The 26306-nt window shown below is 33.6% G+C and overlaps 1 protein-coding gene across 1 annotated transcript in view; it reads left to right on the top strand.

The window, feature by feature from the left end:
• Positions 1-23682, top strand: part of LOC143053752 (uncharacterized) — a 101587-nt gene extending 77905 nt beyond the window's left edge. Inside the window, exons 16-21 of the mRNA XM_076226530.1 lie at positions 551-1004; positions 4209-4984; positions 5975-6005; positions 13040-13311; positions 19823-19850; positions 23145-23682. Coding sequence (XP_076082645.1) covers positions 551-1004; positions 4209-4984; positions 5975-6005; positions 13040-13311; positions 19823-19850; positions 23145-23557 — 1974 coding nt within the window. The 3' untranslated portion in view covers positions 23558-23682. The remainder of the gene's footprint in view (positions 1-550; positions 1005-4208; positions 4985-5974; positions 6006-13039; positions 13312-19822; positions 19851-23144) is intronic.
• The last annotated feature ends 2624 nt before the right edge of the window (positions 23683-26306 follow it).

Genomic DNA, 26306 nt, shown 5'->3' with positions numbered 1-26306 from the left:
ACATTCCCCATTTCCATTCTCAATGTTATTTAACTGTATTGAGAGTAGATAACACCAACCTAAAATATCATGTACAACAAAATTTTCTAGGTTAGTGTACTCTACCATGTACGATTAAGGCCACACACAACAAATAGTATGTTAATTGTCTGCAGGCCACACACAACAAATAGTATGTTAATTGTCTGCAGGCCACACACAACAAATAGTATGTTCATTGTCTGCAGGCAGGTATGGAAACTTTAAGAACGTAATTGTGAACTTAACTCCCAGTCCCTGTTCCTGTACAGCCTACGCATATATGTATGATAATAATGTATGCCCATATCAGTTCAGTTTATATGCAAGAATGAAGTCATGGTAAAAAAAAGAACATATGGGAAAGTTTTCTCGTGTATCTTGTAAACCTGTGTATTATGTAAAATTGTAAATAAGTACTTTGAAAACATGTATTGTTGTCAAATCCTAGGTATTTTCAATTTCATTATTAAGAAAAATTAAGATTTTAAAAGGAAGTTTAACGTCATATCTATAATTATCATTTTTTAAGGATGATGTGGAGTCCAGACGTGAGGAATTGTACAATGGAGTAGAGGAATTGTTCAAGGACCATGAGGGACGAAATCACCTAGTCCTAACACAACGGATATTTGTCGACGCAAGGGATAACACAGATACAGAAATTGAAGTCCTGAAGAAAGCCATCACAGATCTTACGTTTGAACATCCGTGTTGGGGAGAGAAGATGCCCAACGCTTGTGTACCCCTTGAACTGGAGATTGCAGAGCTGGTGGCAGAAGGAAAACAAATCTTGTCATTGAAAGATGTTGAGGAATTGAATGCTATAAGCAATGTTTCTGTATTGTCCCCAGACCTTCTCAAAGATTTCCTAAATTTCCACCACTCTCTGGGGAAGATTGTTTACTTTGATACTCCACAGCTTAAAGATTTCGTAATCATCAACCCCTTACTCATGGTGGAGGTTATGCGGTCCTTTGTGACAGGTAGTTATGTCAATACTTATTATGAAAGTTAGACGGTATTGTGTGAAAGGTACCGCAAAGCGGGTTATTTTTGCTTCTTTTTGCGGATAGAACAAAATCGTCGAAATGAATTCCACCAAATTAGAAGTGTACATAAAAAAGGTATTGATAAAAGTTTTTAATCCGCAAAAATATTTATCGCCAAAATATTTCGCATACCTTCTTCTTTGAACATTGCGATATGTAACACCCGCGAAAAAACCCGCTATACGGTATGTATGTCAAATAAGGCAACAGTAGTATACCGCTGTTTTCGAAGTTCATAAATTGTTTGAGAAAAAAACAAATCCGGGTTAAAATTAAAACTGAGGGAAACGCATCAAATATAAGAGGAGAACTACGACACAACAGAAACACAAACTTAAAATAAAACACACATACATGACATAAAAGAACCTATAATATGAAAATATTAAAATTCGGTTTTAAATGTCAATTTTAGCGTCAAATGACAGCTTATTGAACGCTGATTCCAAAAATATATTGTTTCTATACAAAAAGATATAAACAAGGGAGATCAATTTTTACTTCCGGTTTAAAATATGTTACTTCAGGTGTGTTTTGATAGTTTATTTGACACTGATTCCAAAATGGTTCTATATACTTTTACATTAAATTAGTACAAAAAATGGATAATTCTGGTTTACAAACGGTCACTTCCGGTTGGCTTTTACAAGGTCACATTGCTTGCAACCTTTTTGCAAAAAGTCCCATGGCTTTATCATGTATACATAAGAGGAAAGAGCAAAGGAAGGTCAAAATCGAGAACGTTCAATTTACCTATGACTTTGAGCTCCATTTCAAAGTCATCAACCAAGGACCTCAAATCAAAAGACTCTAGGCCTCTACTTTATGTTGTTAATGAGTTATATTACCATACAACTGCAGGGCTTTCCATTGAAGCCGGTAGCTGGCAGAAATCCGCCGTTTACGGTGGCTTCAAGTGCCGGCTACTTCACTGACAAAAATATAAATTCAAAAAGAAAAAATATCTTTTTCAAATGTTTACAGGCAGCCGAGAGACGTATTGTCGCAAAGTCATGGTCACGATAAACAAGGGATGAAAAGTCAGTGTTTACCTTGGGCTAAATATAGTTCACATGAATTCAGGTCACTGATTGGTTGTCTATTTAAAGTCAGAATGCATCGTTTCTTTTCAAAGCTATCAGGGAGACGTTCCGGTGGTCATTAACTCGTTGGCGTTTTTTGTTGCTTTTAAAACGTGAAGACAATCAGATAGGATGACAATCTTATGTTATGGAATTATATCAATCAAATTAAAGAAATTGTAGTAGATCATATTGTTCAGAATCTGGAAAACAGTATCTTTTGAAGTTAATTTTTCAAAGCCCACGTGGTGTTAAGAGAATCAAGGTAAAAAACGAAAGTAGAATACTGTCGACTCGACCTCAAATAAATAACATTTCCAAATGATTTATGTATCCGACTTATTGAACAGTTTACAAAAAAAAAGAGAAAATCAGAGGATATATCAATTTTCTGTCAATGCTTGAGAAATGATTGTATGATTTAAATACACGTAACAGTCTTTAGAGAGAAATGGGGGGTCATTTGTTTACAAATGCACGTAGTTATGCAAAATAAATCGATCAAGATTTCTTACAAACCGGATTATTATATAAATAAAACTCCTTTAAAAGTTAATGAATGTTAAGCATAAGGTAATAAAAATAAAAAAACTATAACATAAAAAAAAAATGAAATTTCTTTGAGATTTTTTTTTCTTTAATTTCATACATATAAAATAGTCATTTGAAAGATGAAATTAGGTGCCAGGAGATTGCGAGAATGCAGGATTTTGCTCTATTTATGCCAGAGCTTCTGGGGGCCTTGAGCGGCCCCTAGACCCCCTGCCGTAAGGCACCAAGCTTACAGCTTGGGAGGCGTCCGGCTTTCGACAAACGCATGCTACAGCCGCCTATAATTTTAATTCAGCCTACAACTTCAATGTCAAAGTTGTCAACTTATATTAGATATAAAAGGGGGAAAACTGGCATTAAATGTTACCTACCCTTTTAAGTGAAATTTAGGTGTTACGATATGTCGCAACTAATAATTGTCTGAAAATATTTTGTCGATATCTTGTATGATTTCTGAAAATAAGAGATAACAAGCCAAAATCAAAAATTTGAACACGACCTTGACCTCATTTTCATTTTTTTGGACCAAGGACCTCAAATCTAAAGACTCTAGGCCTCTATCACTTATGGTTTTCCAGTTACAAATTTATTTTTTTTCAATACAAAAGGGGAAATAACTCTCATATGGTGTATTCGTAAAGCTTCGGTCAAAATAAAACCTAACATCCTGAGGATATAAAGAGCAATTTGGAAAAAATGAATTTGTCGCTTTCTTTTACGTTTGTGGAGGAGATTTGATAACAAGAAAAACAGTGTTTGGGGAGATAACTCTTACAATGTATCTCTGTCAATACTTATTATAGAAGCTACATGCATGTCATCCTTTGTGACAGGTATTTATGTCAATACTTATTATGGAGGTTATTAGATCCTTTGTGACAGGTAATTATGTCGAGACTTGTTGTGCATGTTATGAGGTCCTTTGTAACAGGTATCTATATCAAAACTTATTATAGACGTTATGCTATCCTTTGTGACAGGTATTTATATAACTAATTCTTAGGGAGGTTATGAGGTCTATTGTGACAAGTTTTCATGTCATGACCTGTTATGGAGTTTAAAAGGTTCTCTGTGACGGGAATCTATATCAATACTTATTATGAAAGTCCTTTGTAACAGGTTATTATATCTTATACTTATTACAGAGGTGCTAAGGTCCTTATTGCAGGTATTTATGTCGCAATAATTCTAAGTTGCAGCGTTCTGTAGTTTTCTCAAGAGACTTACTATGCCATTTAGCTGGCATAAATCACGAATTTATGACACATTTTGAGAAGGGCATGGTGTCCTTTGGATACAAATGGTTGATAAATTAGTAACCTTCAAGATTTGCTTGAAATAAGATGATAATTTGCTTTCAAGTAAAAATTGATTAATTTCATGTTAAATCTTATGTGAATTACATTCAATATGGCTGGTCTGTTGTGGATAATAGTAACATTGGCAATCATACCACATTATCTCTTTCTGACCGAAGTTTGTTTATGTTTGATATATTTTGCAGATAAAGTATTCTGGCCAAAGAAAAAGAGAATTCAGGAAACTTTCAAAAGAATGTCAAAGCATGGGACCATAAGACGGGAAGACCTATACTTAATTTGGAAGCAAAAAGATTTCAGTGCGATTTTACCCTACAAAGAGTTTGTATTTAACATCCTGATTCATCTAGATATATTGGCAGAGCAACGGAGATATGATACAACTACAGGAAGTCGGTTACCAGTAGTAAACTTCTTTGTTCCCTGTATGGTAACAGAGAGAAATACCACCAGCTTCATGGATAAAGAATGTACACCAGAGAGAGCAATATGCTTAGCGTTTCTATTTAAAGGAACCATATTACCACCAGCTCTACCAAATCGTCTTATCAGCGCTTGTCTGAGCATGTGGACCGTCAAGCAGTATGAGGGTAGACAACTCCTGTTCTCAGGATTTATTGGTTTATCATTTGACAAGTCACATGATATCGTTGTATGCGTTGAAGGCAACAAGATTCTCCTTTACATCATTCACAGAACCTCCTCCGGATTGATTGTACCGGATATAGCTACAGGTGTTAAGGAATGCTTGGTCATCACAATGGAAAGAATTTCTGATTTCTATCAGTCCACAATCCATACAAAACGCAGCCAACAATCGCCATTTCACATTGAATATACATGTTCAAAGTTGAAATGCTTCATCAATGAAAAAGAAACCCTGCAGACTAGTGGATGGATTTGTGACAAACATAACCAAACACACAAAACAGGACATTGGCGTGTTTGGAATCAAGATCAGGTGTGTATTACATATCAGAAAAAAGGCAAATAAACATATGAGTAACATAATCAAATCAAACACACATTAATTATAGAATACAATAAGGCATATAATTAAATCAAACACACATTAATCATAGAATACAATAAGGCATATAATTAAAGCAAACACACATTAATCATTGAATACAATAAGGCATATAATTAAATCAAACACACATTAATCATAGAATACAATAAGGCATATAATTAAAGCAAACACACATTAATCATTGAATACAATAAGGCATATAATTAAATCAAACACACATTAATCATAGAATACAATAAGGCATATAATTAAAGCAAACACACATTAATCATAGAATACAATAAGGCATATAATTAAATCAAACACTCATTAATCATAGAATACAATAAGGTACATAATTAAAGCAAACACACATTAATTATATAATATCATATGGAACAAGCATCCGAGAGTCGTACGAGCAACATGATGAAGCAAGTAAGCATCCAAGCAAGTAGTTGTACAAATATCAGTTTCACTGGAAACCAACTTATGGTATAGAGTTAAGCCCTATCTGCCAGACCTTGTATCAATTTATATTGATGATTTTCGAATCATAAGACACTGGTTAAACTGTAAACCACTTATTTATAGCGTTGAGCCCTATCTGACTTTATATCACTTTACATTCTTGGTTTTCTAATTTGGTTTCCTGAAAATACTTTCGTATAATAATCGTTGTCTTAGGCCAATATTCTGTTTGTCTGTTTTTCCGTCCCGCCGGGTATCAAACGTTTTTCACATGATAACCGCAGAATAACCTTGCTTCATCGGAACACAGATAAAAGATATACATATATGGAAAAAGAACAAATATTAATTTTTGTGTCAAAAGGATGACTGTATAATACAAGTTAAATAAAATATAATGTGCAAAAATATACTTTTAATACATTATTAGAATCTGCCATACATTTATCATTGTTTATTTTTCTGCAGACAAAAGAACAATGTGAAGAGGATTGTCAAGGTAAATATTGTGTCACTTCAAAATAATTCCAATCTAGAGTCTTGTGTTGTGAAACCTGTTGATCTGTTTATTGATGTGTCCCTCTATGTAATTTAAATGGTGACTTGTGTTGGGAAACCTGCTGATCTGTTTTTTTACGTGTCCCTCTATGTACTTTAAGTGGTGACTTCAGTTGTGAAACCTGTTCATCTGTTTATTGACGTGTCCTTCTATGTAATTTAAATGGTGACTTGTGTTGGGAAACCTGCTGATCTGTTTTTTAGCTCACCTGGCCCGAAGATCCAAGTGAGCTTTTCCCATCACTTTGCGTCCGTCGTTGTTAACTTTTACAAAAATATTCTCCTCTAAAACTACTGGGCCAAATTTATTCAAACTTGGTCACAATCATCATTGGGGTATCTAGTTTAAAAAATGTGTTCGGTGACCTAGCCAACCAACTAAGATGGCCGCCATGGCTAAATATAGAACATAGGGGTAAAATGCAGTTTTTGGCTTATAACTCAAAAACCAAAGCATTTGGAGCAAATCTGACATGGGGTAAAATTGTTTATCAGGTTAAGATTTATCTGCCCTGAAATTTTCAGATGAATCGGACAACCTGTTGTTGGGTTGCTGCCCCTGAATTGGTAATTTTTATGGAAATTTTGCTGTTTTTGGTTATTACCTTGAATATTATTATAGATAGAGATAAACTGTAAACAGCAATAAGGTTCAGCAAAGTAAGATCTACAAATAAGTCAACATGACCGAAATGGTCAGTTGACCCCTTAAGGAGTTATTGCCCTTTATAGTCAATTTTTACCCTTTTTCGTAAATCTTAGTAATCTTTTACAAAAATCTTCTCCTCTGAAACTATGGGCTAAATCAATCCAAACTTAGCCACAATCATCTTTGGGGTATGTTGTTTAAAAAATGTGCCCGGTGACCCGGCCATGCAACCAAGATGGCCGACACGGCTAAATATAGAACATAGGGGTCAAATGCAGTTTTTGGCTTATAACTCAAAAATCAAAGCATTTAGAGCAAATCTGACTGAGTTAAATTGTGTATCAGGTCAAGATCTATCTACCCTGAAATTGTCAGATTGACCGGACAACCGGTTGTTGGGTTGCTGCCCCTAAATTGGTAATTTTAAGGAAATTTTGCCGTTTTTAAAGCAATTGCTTTTATGCCGTCGCGTATGGACATCTTTGTGACCCAGATCAGAGACTCCGCCCAGATCAAGCCATAGTATTTTGTTAAACAGGCTCCTGGTCAGTCATTCTTTAACACCTATGTATGTTTTCTAATGCAATACATAGCTTGAAACTTTAAAAAAAAGTTAGTGAATTTAAGAAGTTTCAGAATATGTTCTTGAAGATGTATTTTTGTATTCAAAGGGTCAACCGTTTGACTATCAAATAACATAGAAGTACGAGTGAAAAAAAGTACATTTTTATAAATGCGATTCCGTTTTCCGCCGTTCGTACGATGTTTCAACAAAATATGGATTCATTTCAGTTGTTGATTTAGTATTGGAAATTTAACTGAATTATCTCCTAATAAATACGGTTTTTTATGTTTAATTTGTGTTTCTTTAAGAGGTCAGGTGCTCTTGTTCATTCATAAAATTATCGTTCATTCATACATTTATCGTAAAATCAAAATCACTACACAGGTTAATGCGTAGTGTCAAATTATTACCTGTAATCTAAAAATAGACAAACTTTATTTGCGCAAATAATTTAGCAGAACGAAACCCTTGTTGAAAACACATAACAATAAGTTCGTTTTCCTTTTCTGTCAAAACTCCGTAATATTTATCGATCACCTTACTAATGAAATGGACCCGTCCAAACGTAGTAGATGCCAAGTCGGTCCACATAAAGAGATATTTACAATTTGGAATTTTCTAGTTTATTAATACATAGATTGAAAAAAAGTACGTCTTTTAAATATCATGATCAAAACTGGGTTTGCATAACAAATGTCAGATGAAACCATTATCCTCGTCTTTTCAGTGAACAAGTCTACTACGTTTGTTGACACTCGACAGTCCACCGTGTTAGCAATTTTATTTCACATGTTTTCGAAATATTGAAGATCACTTTTCGCAATGTTTCCTGAAAATTGATAAATATCAAAGCAACGTAGAGCTGTTTGTTCTTGTTCGTATAATAAAATTGAGAATGGAAATGGGGAATTTGTCAAAGAGACAACAACCTGACCATAGAAAAACATACAACAGCAGAATTAAGGTCACCAACAGGTCTTCAATGCAGCGAAAAATTCCCGCACCCGGAGGCGTCCTTCAGCTGGCCCCTATACAATATATATACTAGTTCAGTGATAACGATTTAATGTCATGTTTGTCTGTGATGACCCCCCTTTTCGGGATTGCATGAGAATTGTAGTTATCTCGTACCCACATGCACTTGTTTCTATCCATAGGAAGGTCGACTATCCATATAAAACTATTTATATGGATAGTCGACCTTCCTATGGATAGAAACAAGTGCCTGTGCTCGTACCGCATCAGAAGGACACATATTAACTGAGCAATAATGTTTGGAACTTAGTTTTAAAAATGATGACAAAGTAACATTATGAAAATATTTTTATTAAGCTGAAATATACATTTATTCTTTACATGTTTATGTCTTGTAAGATATTTTATTTCTTTCCCGTTTTTTAACATTTGCGTCTGGAAAGTTGAAATGTTTTAACTTAATCATTTGTGTTAATGGTTAAATATAAATTAATAATGAAAACTGTTAAAATTAAATCAATAAAGGAAATTATTGCCAAGGAAGTTACAAACACTACCAGGGGATAATCCATGATGATTTCTTTTTGAGTTATATGTTTCAGCACATGTATATTTGACCCCAACTTTAGCCTGGTAAACGTGTTGTCTCCTTGTGAAATATAAAACATATTAAAAATGACTTTCTGCTAAAGTCTTTTATTTATATAAAATTAAAACCTTCTTACTTTTTACTAGACAACACTCATGTCAGGTTTAATTCTTGTATATATGTGGATGAAAAATAAAAGTCCCCAAACATTAACATGGCAGCAATTGCTTTTACAGCCTTTAAGGCTTTGATTTGTTATTATCTTGAATATTATTATAGATAGATATAAACTGTAAACAGCAATAATGTACAGCAAAGTAAGACCTAAAAATAAGTAAACATGACCAAAATGGTCAATTGACCCCCTAAGGAGTTATTGTCCTTTATAGTCAATTTTTAACAATTTTCATAAAATTTGTAAATTTTTACTAACATTTTCCACTTAAACTACTTTGCCACGATCATTATAGATAGAGATAATTGTAAGCAGCAAGAATGTTCAGTAAAGTAAGATGTACAAACACATCACCATCACCAAAACACAATTTTGTCATGAATCCATCTACTTCCTTGTTTAATATTCACATATACCAAGGTGAGCGACACGGGCTCTTTAGAGCCTCTAGTTTACGTGTTCCTCTACAATGTATGTACTTTAAATGGTGACTTGTGTTGTGAAACCTGTTGATCTGTTTATTTAAGTGTCCCTCTGTGTAATCTTGAAAGGGGACATATTTATAAGAAATATCTTTCTTATATGTTCTGTACCAAATAATTTATTGCTGGTGATAAACATGTACTTGTCAATATCTCTGATGAAATATCTTGAATTTTATTATACCCCACACAACGAAGTTGCGGAGGGTATAATGTTTTTGACCCGTCCGTCCGTCAGTCCGTCCGTCAGTCCTGTTTCTTGTCATCGCAACTTCTCTCAAACCACACAACAGAATTTTACGAAACCTTTTCAGATAATAAGGACATACTATGTAGTTGTGCATATCGACGGGAAATTGCGATTCAATTTTTTTTCTAGGAGTTACGCCCCTTTGAACTTATTTACTTTAATGTTCTACTGCAACAGTTTGTCATCGCAACTCCTCTCAAACCACACAACAGAATTTCACGAAACCTTTTCAGATAATAAGGACATACTATGTAGTTGTGCATATTGACGGGAAATTGCGATTCAATTTTTAAAGCAATTGCTTTTATGCCGTCGCGTATGGCCATCTTTGTGACCCAGATCAGAGACTCCGCCCAGATCAAGCCATAGTATTTTGTTAAACAGGCTCCTGGTCAGTCATTCTTTAACACCTATGTATGTTTTCTAATGCAATACATAGCTTGAAACTTTAAAAAAAAGTTAGTGGATTTAAGAAGTTTCAGAATATGTTCATGTAGATGTATTTTTGTATTTAAAGGGTCAACCGTTTGACTATCAAATAACATAGAAGTCCGAGTGAAAAAAGGTACATTTTTATAAATGCGATTCCGTTTTCCGCCGTTCGTACGATGTTTCAACAAAATATGGATTCATTTCAGTTGTTGATTTAGCATTGAAAATTTAACTGAATTATCTCCTAATAAATACGGTTTTTTATGTTTAATTTGTGTTTCTTTAAGAGGTCAGGTGCTCTTGTTCATTCATAAAATTATCGTTCATTCATACATTTATCGTAAAATCAAAATCACTACACAGGTTAATGCGTAGTGTCAAATTATTACCTGTAATCTAAAAATAGACAAACTTTATTTGCGCAAATAATTTAGCGGAACGAAACCCTTGTTGAAAACACATAACAATAAGTTCGTTTTCCTTTTCTGTCAAAACTCCGTAATATTTATCGATCACCTTACTAATGAAATGGACCCGTCCAAACGTAGTAGATGCCAAGTCGGTCCAGATGAAGAGACATTTACAATTTGGAATTTTCTAGTTTATTAATACATAGATTGAAAAAAAGTACGTCTTTTTAAATATCATGATCAAAACTGGGTTTGCATTTGTTTTTGTCAGATGACGTCTTCCTCGTCTTTTCAGTGAACAAGTCTACTACGTTTGTTGACACTCGACGGTACACCGTGTTAGCAATTTTATTTCACATGTTTTCGAAATATTGAAGATCATTTTTTCGCAATGTTTCCTGAAAATTGATAAATATCAAAGCAACGTAGAGCTGTTTGTTCTTGTTCGTATAATAAAATTGTGAATGGAAATGGGGAATTTGTCAAAGAGACAACAACCCGACCATAGAAAAATATACAACAGCAGAATTAAGGTCACCAACAGGTCTTCAATGCAGCGAAAAATTCCCGCACCCGGAGGCGTCCTTCAGCTGGCCCCTATACAATATATATACTAGTTCAGTGATAACGATTGTGATAACGATTTAATGTCATGTTTGTCTGTGATGACCCCCCTTTTCGGGATTGCATGAGAATTGTAGTTATCTCGTACACACATGCACTTGTTTCTATCCATAGGAAGGTCGACTATCCATATAAAACTATTTATATGGATAATCGACCTTCCTATGGATAGAAACAAGTGCCTGTGCTCGTACCGCATCAGAAGGACACATATCAACTGAGCAATAATGTTTGGAACTTAGTTTTAAAAATGATGACAAAGTAACATTATGAAAATATTTTTATTAAGCTGAAATATACATTTATTCTTTACATGTTTATGTCTTGTAAGATATTTTATTTCTTTCCCGTTTTTTAACATTTGCGTCTGGAAAGTTGAAATGTTTTAACTTAATCATTTGTGTTAATGGTTAAATATAAATTAATAATGAAAATTGTTAAAATTAAATCAATAAAGGAAATTATTTCCAAGGAAGTTACAAACACTACCAGGGGATAATCCATGATGATTTCTTTTTGAGTTATATGTTTCAGCACATGTATATTTGACCCCAACTTTAGCCTGGTAAACGTGTTGTCTCCTTGTGAAATATAAAACATATTAAAAATGACTTTCTGCTAAAGTCTTTTATTTATATAAAGTTAAAACCTTCTTACTTTTAACTAGACAACACTCATGAAAGGTTTAATTCTTGTATATATGTGGATGAAAAATAAAAGTCCCCAAACATTAACATGGCAGCAATTGCTTTTACAGCCTTTAAGGCTTTGATTTTCTAGGAGTTATGCCCCTTTGAACTTATTTACATTAATGTACTACTGCAACAGTTTGTCATCGCAACTCCTCTCAAACCACACAACAGAATTTCATGAAACTTTGTAGATAATAAGGACATACTATGTAGATGTGCATATCAACAGGAATTTACGGTTCATTTTTTTTTCTAGGAGTTATGCCCCTTTGAACTTATTTGCTTCAATGTACTTCTGCAACAGTTTGTCATCCCAACTCCTCTGAAAACACACAACAGAATTTCATGAAATTTTGTAGATAATAAGGACATACTATGTATATTGACAGGAAATTATTATTCAATATTTTTTCTTATACAATTTTTTTTTCTTATACTTATTTAATTTCTCCAATGACAATGTGGGGACGTGGGGTATGTGAGTGTGCTCACTAAGGTTCTTTAATTTGCATGTGATATCAATTTTCACACGGCTTTCCTGAATTATATTAAATGGATAATGTGTTTGTGATAGAGATAGAATAAAAAGTAAAAGTATTTGTTTTTTGTCAAGCACAGTGTATTGATTTAGATCTAGAAGCATGAAAATATAGTTTATATGTCAATACACATTATTAACAGTGCCTGGTGGTGTTTCATAGCCTAATCGGTTTTGGTCCAAAAAGGATCTTCATTAGAGGCAGAATGGTGGATTAATGTTTGCACCCTATTTTAATAGATATGGTAACTGGTGATTCAGTTAACCGTCGGTTCAGATTTAACTGGTGGTTCAGAGTTAACAGGCGGATCAAAGATGCTGATACACATAATTAATATGGCTTCTACTAACGACAGCTCCATTTGGAGTTAATGTGTTTAGAGACCACTCATGGCAGTAGTCCTTTCCTATATTGCCTATTAATTTAGATCTGATTGATACTTTCATGTCTTTATGACCGCTTTTCACAATTCTGCACTTTTTTAACCTCTTGGTTTACACATTCTAGAATTCTTTGCTTTTAAAAGACGTGTTTCTATTCTTATGATGATATTGATGGTAAATATCATGTTTGCAATTAAATGTGTATTTCAGGTTTAAACGATGACGCTTTAAGCAAGACACCAAGTGCTATTGAGCTGTTGCGTTTTTCAAACCAATGTGAATCAAACCAAATGCATGAATTAGTTATATATCTTGGAATGGTTATGATATGGAAAGATATTGAATACAATCATCCTCAAGATATACAGGTTGCCAAATTTTTGCTGTTATCAAAGTGGAAAGAGATGAAAGCTAAATGCAATTTCAAAACTTTGTCCGAAGCTCTGATTAGCATGGGTATTTCAACACATGTTTTGTGTCAAGTAAGTTTGTACATGGTTTTTATACGCCCGTCGTCTTTTAGACGGGACGTATTATGGTATACCGTTGTCCGTCCGTCTGTCTGTCCGTCCGTCGTCCACATTTCGGACAATAACTCAAAAACACTTTCACCAATTTCCATGAAACTTAAGTGAATTGTTTATATCTATTGACGTAAGCTCCCTTTCGTTTTTTTCTAATTTCAGATTTTAAGTTTTGGATTTATGGGGCTTTATTCATAAAAAAGGGGGGATTTTCAACACTTCGGACAATAACTCAAAAAGGCTTTCACCAATGTCCATGAAACTTTGGTGAATTGTTTATATCTATTGATGTAAGCTCCCTTTCAATTTTTATAAATTTCAGATTTTAAGTTTTGGATTTATGGGGCTTTATTCATAAGAAAAGTGGGATTTTCAACACTTCGGACAATAACTCAAAAAGGCTTTCACCAATGTCCATGAAACTTTGGTGAATTGTTTATATCAATTGATGTAAGCTCCCTTTCATTTTTTATAAATTTCAGATTTTAAGTTTTGGATTTATGGGGCTTTATTCATAAAAAAAAGGGGGATTTTCAACACTTCGGACAATAACTCAAAAAGACTTTCACCAATGTCCATGAAACTTTGGTGAATTGTTTATATATATTGATGTAAGCTCCCTTTCAATTTTTATAAATTTCAGATTTTACATTTCCGTGTTATGAATTTTTATGCTTAAAAAAGGGGGTATTTTCCAATTTTGGGACAATAACTAACACTTTCACAAAATTTTATGCAACTTTGATAAATTGTTTATATCTATTGACATAAGCTCCCTTTCCATTTTTATAAATTTTAGATTTTACGTTTTCTTAAGTAATGAATTTTTATACTTAAAAAAGGGGGATTTTATAAAACTTTGGTGAATATATTAATGTAACATCCCTTTTGATTTGTATATATATTTCTAGTTGATCATATAAATTCATTTAAAGCATAAAAGACTAGTTAAAAGAGCAACTGGCGTATCATGCGCTAAAGCGCAGCCCTTTATTAGATACTCTTTCGTTTCAACTTTGAATGAAAAATTGTTAGGTATAGTATCCTGTTGGAGACAAATGTATTGAAATTAGTAAGACCTCTTTTTGTCCCCAAAATACAGCAGTTTTAAAAAATTGTTAGAATGTTAACTTTCAGTTTTTAATTTGAAAGACGAGTGCTTCTGCTAAATAAATATGGGCTGTTTTTGAAAATACATGTACTACGCAAATATATCGGGTACTAGCACTTTTAAGTCATGATAAATTATTGAAATCTTCCCAATTTTAGCATTTCAGTTACACTTAAGACGGTTTCCGTCTTATTAAAAGTGGCCGCATTTGTGTCCTTTCTTAATATCGAAATGTAAGTTGTATTTGATGATAATACATAACATATATAAAGGTTGAGGGTGAAAACGGATGCGGCCACTTTCATTTTTTACAAAAAAACATCTGAAAAGTTCCTTTTTTTGCATATTTGATAGATATTTCATGTTAAGCTTGAGCCGGAGCGTTTTTTAATGAGTAAATCAGTAAAAAAAAATTCACATAAACTAATTGAATCAATAAAAATAGACACTTAAAGTATTTAAAAAGTGTCCAAAATTTTTCTAATAAAAACTATAAGGTTTTAATCATAGTAATTTAGAAAATGAAATGAAAAAAAAGAAAAGATTTTAAGTCAATCCGGAATTCTTAACGATTGTAACACTACAAATGTAAGCAAAGTACTTACATAATAGTAGGACTGCCCACTATGGAAAGCCAACGGGGTCAAAATTCTTAATTCGTAACTTGTCAATTCGTAACTTGTAGTTGTGTAATTTCATAATTTGTAATACGTAAATGGTCAGTTTGTAACTTGTACATTTATAATTTCAAAATTGTTAATTCGTAAATAGTCAATTTGTAACTTGTAACTGTGTGATTTCAAAATTCTTTATCAGTATATTGTCAATTTGTATATTGATGTTTTGTAACTTGTAACTTGTCGATTCGTGATATGTCGATGTGTGAAATGTCAAAGTGTTAAATGTTGTCGTATTATGCTAACGATCATTATGACGACAGATGGCGCTCAGTTTCTTCTTCTGTAAGTAGGAGCACCTCCATATGGAATGTATACCTAACTAATTTAAATCAATTATATACAGCACATACATATAATAGAAAACAAATAGACATAAAATATATTTTTTTTTTTATACAGAGGTAACCTCGAATAAACATATATTGTATTTACTGTACTCGTCACCAAACCTGGGAGGATGTGTCACTTCCTCACGGTATTAAGGTATATACAGCCTGTGTCGCTGGAATGGACTTCCTTGTCAACTTTGCAAATATATTACTGTCACTTGGTAGGATATTACTTCTTAATACTTTACCGGGTCAAAATTAAACGAAATACATGAAATATGAGACGGAACTGGAAAATTCATACTAGTAATATCAGTGTTCTCTGGTGTAAATATTTGACTGAATGTAGGATGGGAGAAATAGGTGGACATGCACCCATTATGTCTTAATATTATAAGCTGAAATAATAGAATTTCAGAAAAGAATGTAACTATCTAATGATTTATTTAATGTACGAACAGTCTTTATTTAAAATTTGCCTCTTGAGTAATGAAGATAAAAAAAAAAAAAAAAGTTTATATAATATTTGTACTTTGCATAACAGATTGAATGAAAAATTATTTTAAATGAGTTACTTAGTTAATGTATACTTATACCAAAACTGTATTGAATATACAATATTTTGTAATAAAATCTTAAGGAACAAGCAAAATTAAATGGGGACCTAAAATAGCCTTACATATTTGCAAAAAATTGAAAACAACACGTTTAATGATTTCATGCGTCCAAAGCACTTTTCTGGATTTACCTTCATCAGGAACGCTCAAAGCCAAACATTTGAAATCCTAGGATGTATAATTACCGAAACCATTGAAGAGCTATATAACAAAACTACCTAAAATAAATAGCCAAATTCATCTAAAGTCAACTTTGCCCGAGGGAGTTGAAACCTTAGTTTCTTAATAATTTCAAATTTATAAACGGACAATTTTAGAAAAGTTTGTTAAATCAAGTACTGACTACTGAGCTGACTGATAGTCCACCAGCAGAGGTATCGACCCAGTTATGTAAAAAATCGAAAACAACACGTTTAATAATGTCATGCAACGTAGCCAAGAAGGCCAACTCAACATAAGGATTCCTGATAAGAAATTTGAGATATTGTCCATCGTAATGTAAGCAAACCACATACATTTCACTGGTCAGGCCAATAATGGGTTATGGTCAATAGTATGGGACCCCAACACATCTATGAACATCAACAAGCTTGAAAGAATACAGCGACAACCTGCAAAATTTATAACAGTAGACTACAAATCCGGAGAAGATGGTTGCGTCTCAAAATGGCTCACAAAACTGAAACTACAAGACATACAGACAAGACGCTCAAGCCAAAAGCTAATATTTCTGTACAAGGTGGTTGACTGTGGGTGGTTTCTGCTATAGAACCAGACAATAAAAAAAAATTCGTCCACAGCAAAATACTACAATAGTGTACCTCATTTTTTTTTAAAACAGTACTAATAATCGAGTTGAACCACCTTTAAGACACTGTAGTGCTCACACCGAGCGTTGGCAGCCGTTCATGATCAGAAACTGCTCTCTTGCACCGTCAATACATCGACGGCGCTCTCTCTACCATTGTATTAAAGCCAATATTTGAATCCACAACGTATTCCTAGATAAAGATGATCATGGTAATAGATCGAAATATGCTAGGAGGTGTCCCCTCTGAATATTTTGTCAATTACCAATGTTGTAAAACTATGAAACTGTTTTTTTTTACTAAACACGTAACCTACACCCACTTTTAGCCAATGTGACACCCTACCCCTTTCACTTGTCAGAGAAGATTTCACCATCTCACCATTTGCATGCCAGAAGCAATAATCTCCAATATGCATATGCTTATCCTAATTGTATTTCACCATGATTATCTTTGCACATTTTGGGTTTGACCGGGGGGGGGGGGTAGTATGTCTTGGGTCATTTTGAAGAGTAAAAGGGTAGCCTGGGACCCTGGCTTAACGCTGGGCAGAAGAGCCAGGCGAAATACAACATGCATGGTTTGGCAATAACGTCATTTCTTGACATATCTATGGGCGGGAAATATTTATATTGTTACCAACTCATTGCAAATTATTTAAATTCATATGAAATGCAAATTTCAAAAAATTTTGCTTTATTGATTAACATCGTTAATCAACTCGGTTAATAAACGATCCAATCGACGAAATATTAGATTTGGTCGGGTTGCCGGGCTATAAGGAGGGGTGGCACCGGTTGGGGATCTTATCTAGATTATTTGGCGTTGAGCAGCAGTTGAGAGGGATAGGGTTTTTTTGGTTGTAAATTTTTATAGAACGAAAAATTAGATAGCGGCAATTCTTAAGCTTCGTGACAAGAATTATAGTTCAGTTGGCATGTATATTAATATATATTTATATCTGTCAGCCCTATCCCATCCTGTCAGAATAAAATGGTCCGATAGTAGCATTTAAGGATTAACAGAAATTGTTTATAAATAGTACCTGGGTTTTCATTTAATGATGTAGCCTTTTATAGACGACTAAATATGGTATTAGGTATTCTCATTGTTAAAGGTCGTAAGTTGTCTATATTGCTTAATTACATCGACTTTATTTGAAATTTGGTGGATAGTTGTCTCATTGGCAATACTACGGTTTAATACCACATCTCCTTAATAATTCTGTCGTTTTATTCCGCTGAAAAACTACTATTTCATTAACCTCGCCATTATGAGAGATCTATTACGTGGAGGTACTGAACTATTCGGGATATATTTTTTTATATAGTCTACGTTTTAACGAAACGCCACCTGTCGTCTTCAGTAAACAAAATAAAACTGGGATTCTGTAAACATGCATTCTTTTTTTGCGGCATTTGCTAAACATAAGTGATTTATATTACTATAAGTATGTACATACGCCTTATGAAGGTGCTCCTACTTACTTATGTACACAAAGAAGAAACCAAGCGCCATCTGTCGTCATAATGATTGTTAGCATAATACAACGACAACATTTAACACTTTGACATTTCACACATCGACATTTCACGAATAGACAAGTTACAAGTTAAAAAACATCAATATACAAATTGACAATTTACCGATAAAGAATTTTGAAATCACACAGTTACAAGTTACACATTGACAATTTACAAATTAACAATTTTGAAATTACAAATATACAAGTTACAGACTGACAATTTACGCATTACGAATGATGAAATACACAACTACAAGTTACTAATTGACAAGTTACGAATTAAGAAATATGACCCCGTTGGCTTTCCATAGCCCACAGGACGGTGGTATTGAATTTGACAGCGATAATGACCTAGCCTTCGGCTCAGTCGTTATAATTATCTTAGTCAATACCACTACTGTTGGCAGTCCCTATACCCCGATAATTGCCAGTTATTCAAGAACTATTATGTTTATTTCATTGAGGAGACATGTTTTTGAAAAATCTCATAAATTCAAAATGTCCAAAGCAAACTCAAGGAGTTGTACGATTTCTATGACAAAGAGTGAAGACCAGTCGTAGTAATACTGCCGTTCATTTAAGTGCAATTTTTCAGTATATGAATACTCGATCAAATTTACCAAAACATGTGGTATATAATTCAAGAACTTTTATAATGAAAACAGGAAAATGTTTTATTATAGCGACATCTCTCTTAACAGAAAAACCACGTCCCATCGGTCATTATCTTGTAAAAGACCGTTAACGACCTGTTTTCTGGTCCGTTTTGTTTTGTTAATGACTGATGGAATTTATTACTAAAGAATAATGAATGTGATGTGACCCTTTTTTTATCCAATAAGAGAATCTTATTCTCAACCGATATGAAATAAAAGCAAATAACAGGAACCCATCAATACATGTTAACCCTGGTCGACTGAAATGTTGAGACGGTCCTACTCTTCTGTCGAATTTCGTGGTCTTTCTCTTGAAGCATGCTTAGAGTACAATATGATACCCATTGACAGCACAATTTGAGAGTTATAAAATTCTTGAAAATATAATTTATTGAAATTATTGAATAAAAAATAAGAAGACAGTGGAAGTTCTGCTAAACACCAAACCTGTTTTATTGGTTTTATTCTTGCAAATATAATTTCAACGAATCCCTTACAAACAAGCTAACAAGTGTATATTTCGTAATAACTCTGTCGTGTGTAGCAAAATATATGAAATAGATATTCTTTTCCTGTTTGGTTCTAAAAAGATATAAAATCAAATATTGTTGTCAACGGGTTTCGTTTGTGTCTGTCAATATATTGAATCAAATATTGTTATCAATGGGGGTTTAATTTTTTTTGTCTGTCAATATTTAAAATCGAATACTGTTGTCAATGAGGTTTTTATCTGTGTTTTCAGGTAAGAAGAGTCACTAAAGCAGAAACAGGTAAGTAGTTATACAGTCACCTAATACATAGAAAATATCATATGGGTTTTTCAATATCACATCCGTATCTACATGAGACACCAATAAAACCACACAAGCTCTGCTCGAGGTTAATGGTTGATACAGTATCATCCGGTAAATAATATAATTCGGTAGGTCACACTATGGAAAAGGGAATGGGTTGTAGTTAAGACATAAGGAACATATCCGATATCATCTGTGAAACGGTTATTCCATAACAGTTAACCAACTCGTGTTAGCATCCATAAAAATCACGAAGGAATGATTTCAAAATCACCATCTGGATCTCTTGGCGTAATAGCTTCCTTGTGAGCAGCAACCCTCTATCAATGAATTTATAATATGAAATACAGGCCCGGGGATATCGTTTTCTGTTTTTGTTTTGAACCGACCCTCATTGTTAATTGTTAAAGATGTAAGTCAAGATATGATCCAGACTAAGCTGTATCTTTTGTATCCTTTATCGCTAAGTTGATGGGATAAATTCGTTCAACTAAGTCATGCACTTAGAAAAGTGTACAGTTCATTTTACTATGTGATAAGATAAAATCTGGCGTCATGCTGCAGGGTTTATTTAGGTGAACAGGCTAACTTTTCTGTTCACCTTGTACAATGAACCAAGTGAACTTTTCTTGTCGTCTTCTGCTAACTTTTACAAAAATCATTTCTGCAACTACAAGGCCAACTTCAACTAAACTTTGTCACTATCCTAAATTGGCTATTTAGTTTCCAAATATGTGTGAAATGGCCCCGCCTGCCAACCAAGATGATCGATATGGCCAAAAAAATCAAACAATGCAAGTTTGTCTATTAGGATTCACAGAGAAGATCTGACAATGGCAGACAAGTTCAGAATGATGAACTCTATCAATTGTCCATCAATTACAAAACTGTCATATGACTTTATTGATTATTTATTGACTTTAAATGACAATTTTACCCTTTTTAGCTCACCGGGCCCGAAGGGCCAAGTGAGCTTTTCCCGTCACTTGGCGTCCGTCGTCCGTCGTCGTCCTGCGTTAACTTTTACAAAAATCTTCTCCTCTGAAACTACTAAGCCAAATTAAACCAAACTTGGCCACAATCATCATTGGGGTATCTAGTTTAAAAAATGTGTCCGGTGACCCGGCCAACCAACCAAAATGCCCGCCATGGCCAAAATAGAACATAGGGGTAAAATGCAGTTTTTGGCTTATAACTCAAAAACCAAAGTGTTTAGAGCAAATCTGACAGGGGTAAAATTGTTTTTCAGGTCAAAATCTATCTACCCTGAAATTTTCAGATGAATCTAACAACCTGTTGTTGGGTAGCTGCCCCTGAATTGGTAATTTTAAGGAAATTTTACTGTTTTTGGTTATTATCTTGAAAATTATTATAGATAGAAATAAACTGTAAACAGCAATAATGTTCAGCAAAGTAACATTTACAAATACGTCAACATGACCGAAATGGTCAGTTGACCCCTTTAGGAGTTATTGCTCTTTATAGTCAATTTTTAACCATTTTTCGTATATCTTAGTAATCTTTTAGAAAAATCTTTTCCTCTGAAACTACTGGGTCAAATTAATCCAAACTTTTCCACTATCATCTTTGGGGTATCTAGTTTAAAACATGTGTCCGATGACCCGGCCATCCAACCAAGATGGACGCCATGGCTAAAAATAGAACATAGGGGTAAAATGCAATTTTTGGCTTATAACTCAAAAACCAAAGCGTTTAGAGCAAATCTGACATGGGGTTAAATTGTTTAACAGGTCAAAATCTATCTGCCCTGAAATTTTCAGATAAATCGGACAACCCGTTGTTGGGTTCCTGCCCCTGAATTGGTAATTTTAAGGAAATTTTACTGTTTTGGTTATTATCTTGAAAATTATTATAGATAAAAATAAACTGTAAACAGCAATAATGTTCAGCAAAGTAAGATTTACAAATAAGTCAACATGACCGAAATGGTCGGTTGACCCATATAGGAGTTATTGCCCTTTATAGTCAATTTTTAACCATTTTTCGTAAATCTTAGTAATCTTTTACAAAAATCTTCTCCTCTGAAACTACTGGGCCAAATTAATCCAAACTTATCCACAATCATCTTTGGGGTATCTTGTTCAAAAAATGTGTCCGATGACCCGGCCATCCAACCAAGATGGCCGCCACGGCTAAAAATAGAACATAGGGGTAAAATGCAATTTTTGGCTTATAACTCAAAAACCAAAGCATTTAGAGCAAATCTGACATGGGGTTAAATTGTTCATCAGGTCAAGATCTATCTGCCCCTAAGGAGTTATTGTCCTTTATAGTCAATTTTCAACAATTTTTATAAAATTTGTAAATTTTTACTAACATTTTCCACTGAAACTACTGGACCAAGTTCATAAGTAAGATGTACAAACACATCACCATCACCAAAATACAATTTTGTCATGAATCCATCTGCTTCCTTTGTTTAATAGTCACATAGACCAAGGTGAGCGACACAGGCTCTTTAGAGCCTCTAGTTCATTTTTGCCTGTCATCTTGAAAATTATAAATAAAAATATAGAAAGAAACTTGTGATTGCAAAAATGAATAGCAAGACAAGTTCTACAAAATATCAGTCTAATGGTTGAAATCGTCAGTCGATTCCTCGTGAGACTTCTTTGCCATTTGATGACAATTTTTGTTTGTATTTTTATACCGTCGTTTTTGGCTTATATTTAAAACATGTTAAAAATTATGCATGTTATGATAGATTAATAGAAACTTAAATTAAAACGATCAGCAAGTAAAGATCTACAATTAAGTCTATATGTAGGAAATCGTCCGAAGACTTTTTATTTGCGTAATTTTGCTTTGATAACATTTTATATCATGAGTGTGTATGCCAATACAGTTAGTAGACTGTAGTTTTATAGAAGTGACTGCCCTTATATTTCGATTGTTTTTCAAACACCTAAACGATAGAGAGAAAAAAATGATAAACAAAACAGTTGTGTGTCATGAATTTTATTCTTGTCTACAATGTTGGAGAGTGTCCTTTGTTGAACATTCATAAAGACTAAAGTGAGCTTACACCGGCCATTTAGAGCCTCCAGTTTGTTTTGCATTGTTATAGAACTAATATCGTGATGGACACAAACAACACGGCATTCTTTTTATTGACCGGGCTTTAGGCTCAATTATTAGAAGGCAAACAAGGTACTTCTTATTTCATGTATTTCAAATATTCACAGATCAATGAGCTTAGCAGTATTGTAAAGTAATCATTTGTTTATATAAAATGAATGAATATTTCAGATATTCCTGCCGATTACTTGGATTTTATTCCAACAGATGAGATTCTAGATACATTAGCGCCACAAATTGGTCAGGTTTTTTTTCAACTTGGCACCGAATTTGGGCTATCAATTCCTGACCTGGAAAATATACAGAGCAACAACCCTTCTGACTTGGCAGAACAGAATAAGGTCGTATTATTCAAGTGGAGAGAAGACAAACAAGTCAAACCTACAATACGGGTCCTAATGCAGGCTTTATTTAACATAGGAAGAGGTGCACGTTGTTTAGAAGAGGTTTTAAAGAACGTTGATCTTCAAACCCTTATAGTTTCAAAACAATCGAGAGGTAAAGGGGCAAAGAAACCAAAAATAAAATCAGAACAGGAATCACAGAGTCAGCGAAAGGTGTCAAAGAAATGTTCAATAGCTTGAATAGAAAATGGTAAAACCAAATGTGCATTTGAATAGGGAAAATATACTATAGGCAAAAGAAGTGAAAAATATTGTGCATAATTTAGCCTCATTGTTTGAAAGATAAGTTATGCTGTTAACCGTTACTTTTGTATTTCTTTTCTTCGATGAGCATTCAACAGATCCATCCCCTGCTAATATACCCTGCTTTGAAAAAGTGAGTGTTTATTGTTTGACCTCTGTCTGTCCATCAATCAGTCCACCCAACAGTCAATCTGTCAGTCCATCAGTCCGATCGTCCCATGAATATTTTTTGTCACATCTTTCTCAGGAGCTACATTTAACACAACAATTTCTGAAATTTTGTAGCAGGGTTTATAAAAGTCAGCGTTACCATGTGTTGCGTTATCAGATTCATAATTGAACAATTTCCCGTTAGCCAAACACTTTCATAATTTTACATGACATCAAAATTGAACATTTTCTTCCCATTTTTCTCAGGAATTACAATACAAGGATTTTAGGGTGTATATACGTCAGCTATACCTTGTGCTGTGTTTTCAGATAAATCACTCCACAACTTCCTGTTTACCTTCAATTATTCGGTGAGCGGTAGCTGCAGTTTCACTTGTTCATTGTAAGGTTTAACATAAATATTTGTATGTGAACCTGTTTGGTGAATTGTTCTCCTTTATAACACGCGGTTGACTGTTGTACCTCTTCATGCCCTATTGGTGACATTTCTATCTATTATGTCTGTTTTTGTTTACACATCGTTGACAAGATAATTGAATTTAATATAACTCTCATACAAGTGGGAGCTAAAGCTAGCTATAGATAGTTATCAAAGGTATCAGGATTATAATTTATATTAGTACGCCAGGAGCGCGATTCGTCTATTAAAATAATACTCATCAGTGACACTCATATCAAAATACTATCAAGCCAAACATGTACAAGGTTGAAGAGAATTGAGGATCAAAAATTCCAAAAAGTATAAAACCAGGTTTAATCCACTATTTTCTACATCAGACAGGAATATGACAGTTGTGATCCATTCGTTTGACATGTTTGAGCTTTTGATTTTGCTTTTGATTACGAACTTTCCGATTTGATTTTTTTTCGGAGTTCAGTATTTTTGTCATTTCACTTTTTAGCTCACCTGGTCCAAATGACCAAGTGAGCTATTCTCATCACTTGGCGTCTGGCGTCCGTCGTTAACTTTTACAAAAGTCTTCTCCTCTGAAACTACTGGGGTAAATTAAACAAAACTAAGCCACAATCTTCCAATCTTCATTAGGGTATCTAGTTTGAAAAATATGTCCAATGACCCGGCCAACCAACCAAGATGGACACCATGGCTGAACGTAGAACATGGGATCAAAATGAAGTTTGTAGGTTATATCTCTGAAACTTAAGCATTTAGAGTAAATCTGATGAGGTAAAAATGTTCAAGATCTTTCTGTTCTGAAGTCTTAAGATGAATCAGACAACCCGTTGTTGGGTTTCTGCTCCTGATTGTATTTTAAGAAAATTTGGAAGTTGCTGCTATTATTTTCAATATCAGTATACATAGAGATAAACTGTAAACAGCAATTATGTTCAGCAAAGTCAGATCTACAAATAAATCAACACGATGAAAATTGTCAAGTGACCCTTTGAACAGTTGGTGCCCTTTATAGTAAATTTTAACAATTTTGCGTTATTTTTGGTTTAATCTATTACATAATTCTTCCCCCTTGGTCATGTTGAAACTGCTTAGCCAAAATTAACCAAATTTAGCCACAATCATCATTGGGGTATATAGTTTTAAATAAAATGTGTCAGATGTCCCCGCTAACCAACCAAGATGGCCGCCAAGGTTAAAAATAGATTATAGGGGAAAATATAGATTTTGGCTTGTATCTCTGAAAACAAAGCATTTAAAGCAAATCATGCATGGGGGTGACATTGATCATTATGTCAACATCTATGAACCTAAAATGTTCATACAAATCAGTCAACCAACTGAATTGGTAATTAAAAGAAAATTTTGCATTTTTTGGTTATTATCTTAGATATTATTATAGATAGAGTCAAACTTTAAACAGCAATGATATACTGCAAAGTAAGATCTACAAAGAAGTACACATGAACCAAATTACGAATTGACCCCTGGAGGAGTTTGTGCCCTTAAAAGTAATTTTTTTACGATTTTTTTATATTTTGTTATTTTATGTGAATTTGGTAAATTTCACACAAAACAAGTTCCTCTGAAACTACATGGCTCAGTCCATTATAGATAGAGATAATTGTGAACAATAATAATATTCAGTAAAGTAACCCAAACAAAAAAAATTGAGGAACAAATCATGGTAACAAATGATAAACAAATCGTATGATTTCTTTGTGATTTGAAAGTGATAAAATTTCACATGCAAATGAGCTAACAAATCACAATAACAAATCACGAACAAATTGCTTACAAATCATAAGCAAATCAGGGTAACAAATGATAAACAAATCTTATGATTTCTTTGTGATTTGAAAGTGATAAAATTTCACATGCAAATGAGCTAACAAATCACAATAACAAATCATGAACAAATTGCTTACAAATCATAAGCAAATCATAAACAAATTGCCAAGAAATTGTTTTGAAATCATTTACAAATCAGAAGCAAATTGTTTTCAAATCGTTAAGAAATTGTTATCAAATCTTTAACAAATCAGAAGTAAATCATATTCCTACGTCAAGCAAATCAGAAGTAAATCATATTCCTACTTAAAG

Source organism: Mytilus galloprovincialis, chromosome 12 (assembly GCF_965363235.1).
Source record: "Mytilus galloprovincialis chromosome 12, xbMytGall1.hap1.1, whole genome shotgun sequence".
In the NCBI taxonomy this organism is placed as follows: domain Eukaryota; kingdom Metazoa; phylum Mollusca; class Bivalvia; order Mytilida; family Mytilidae; genus Mytilus; species Mytilus galloprovincialis.
This window is presented reverse-complemented; position numbering and strand designations above follow the sequence as displayed.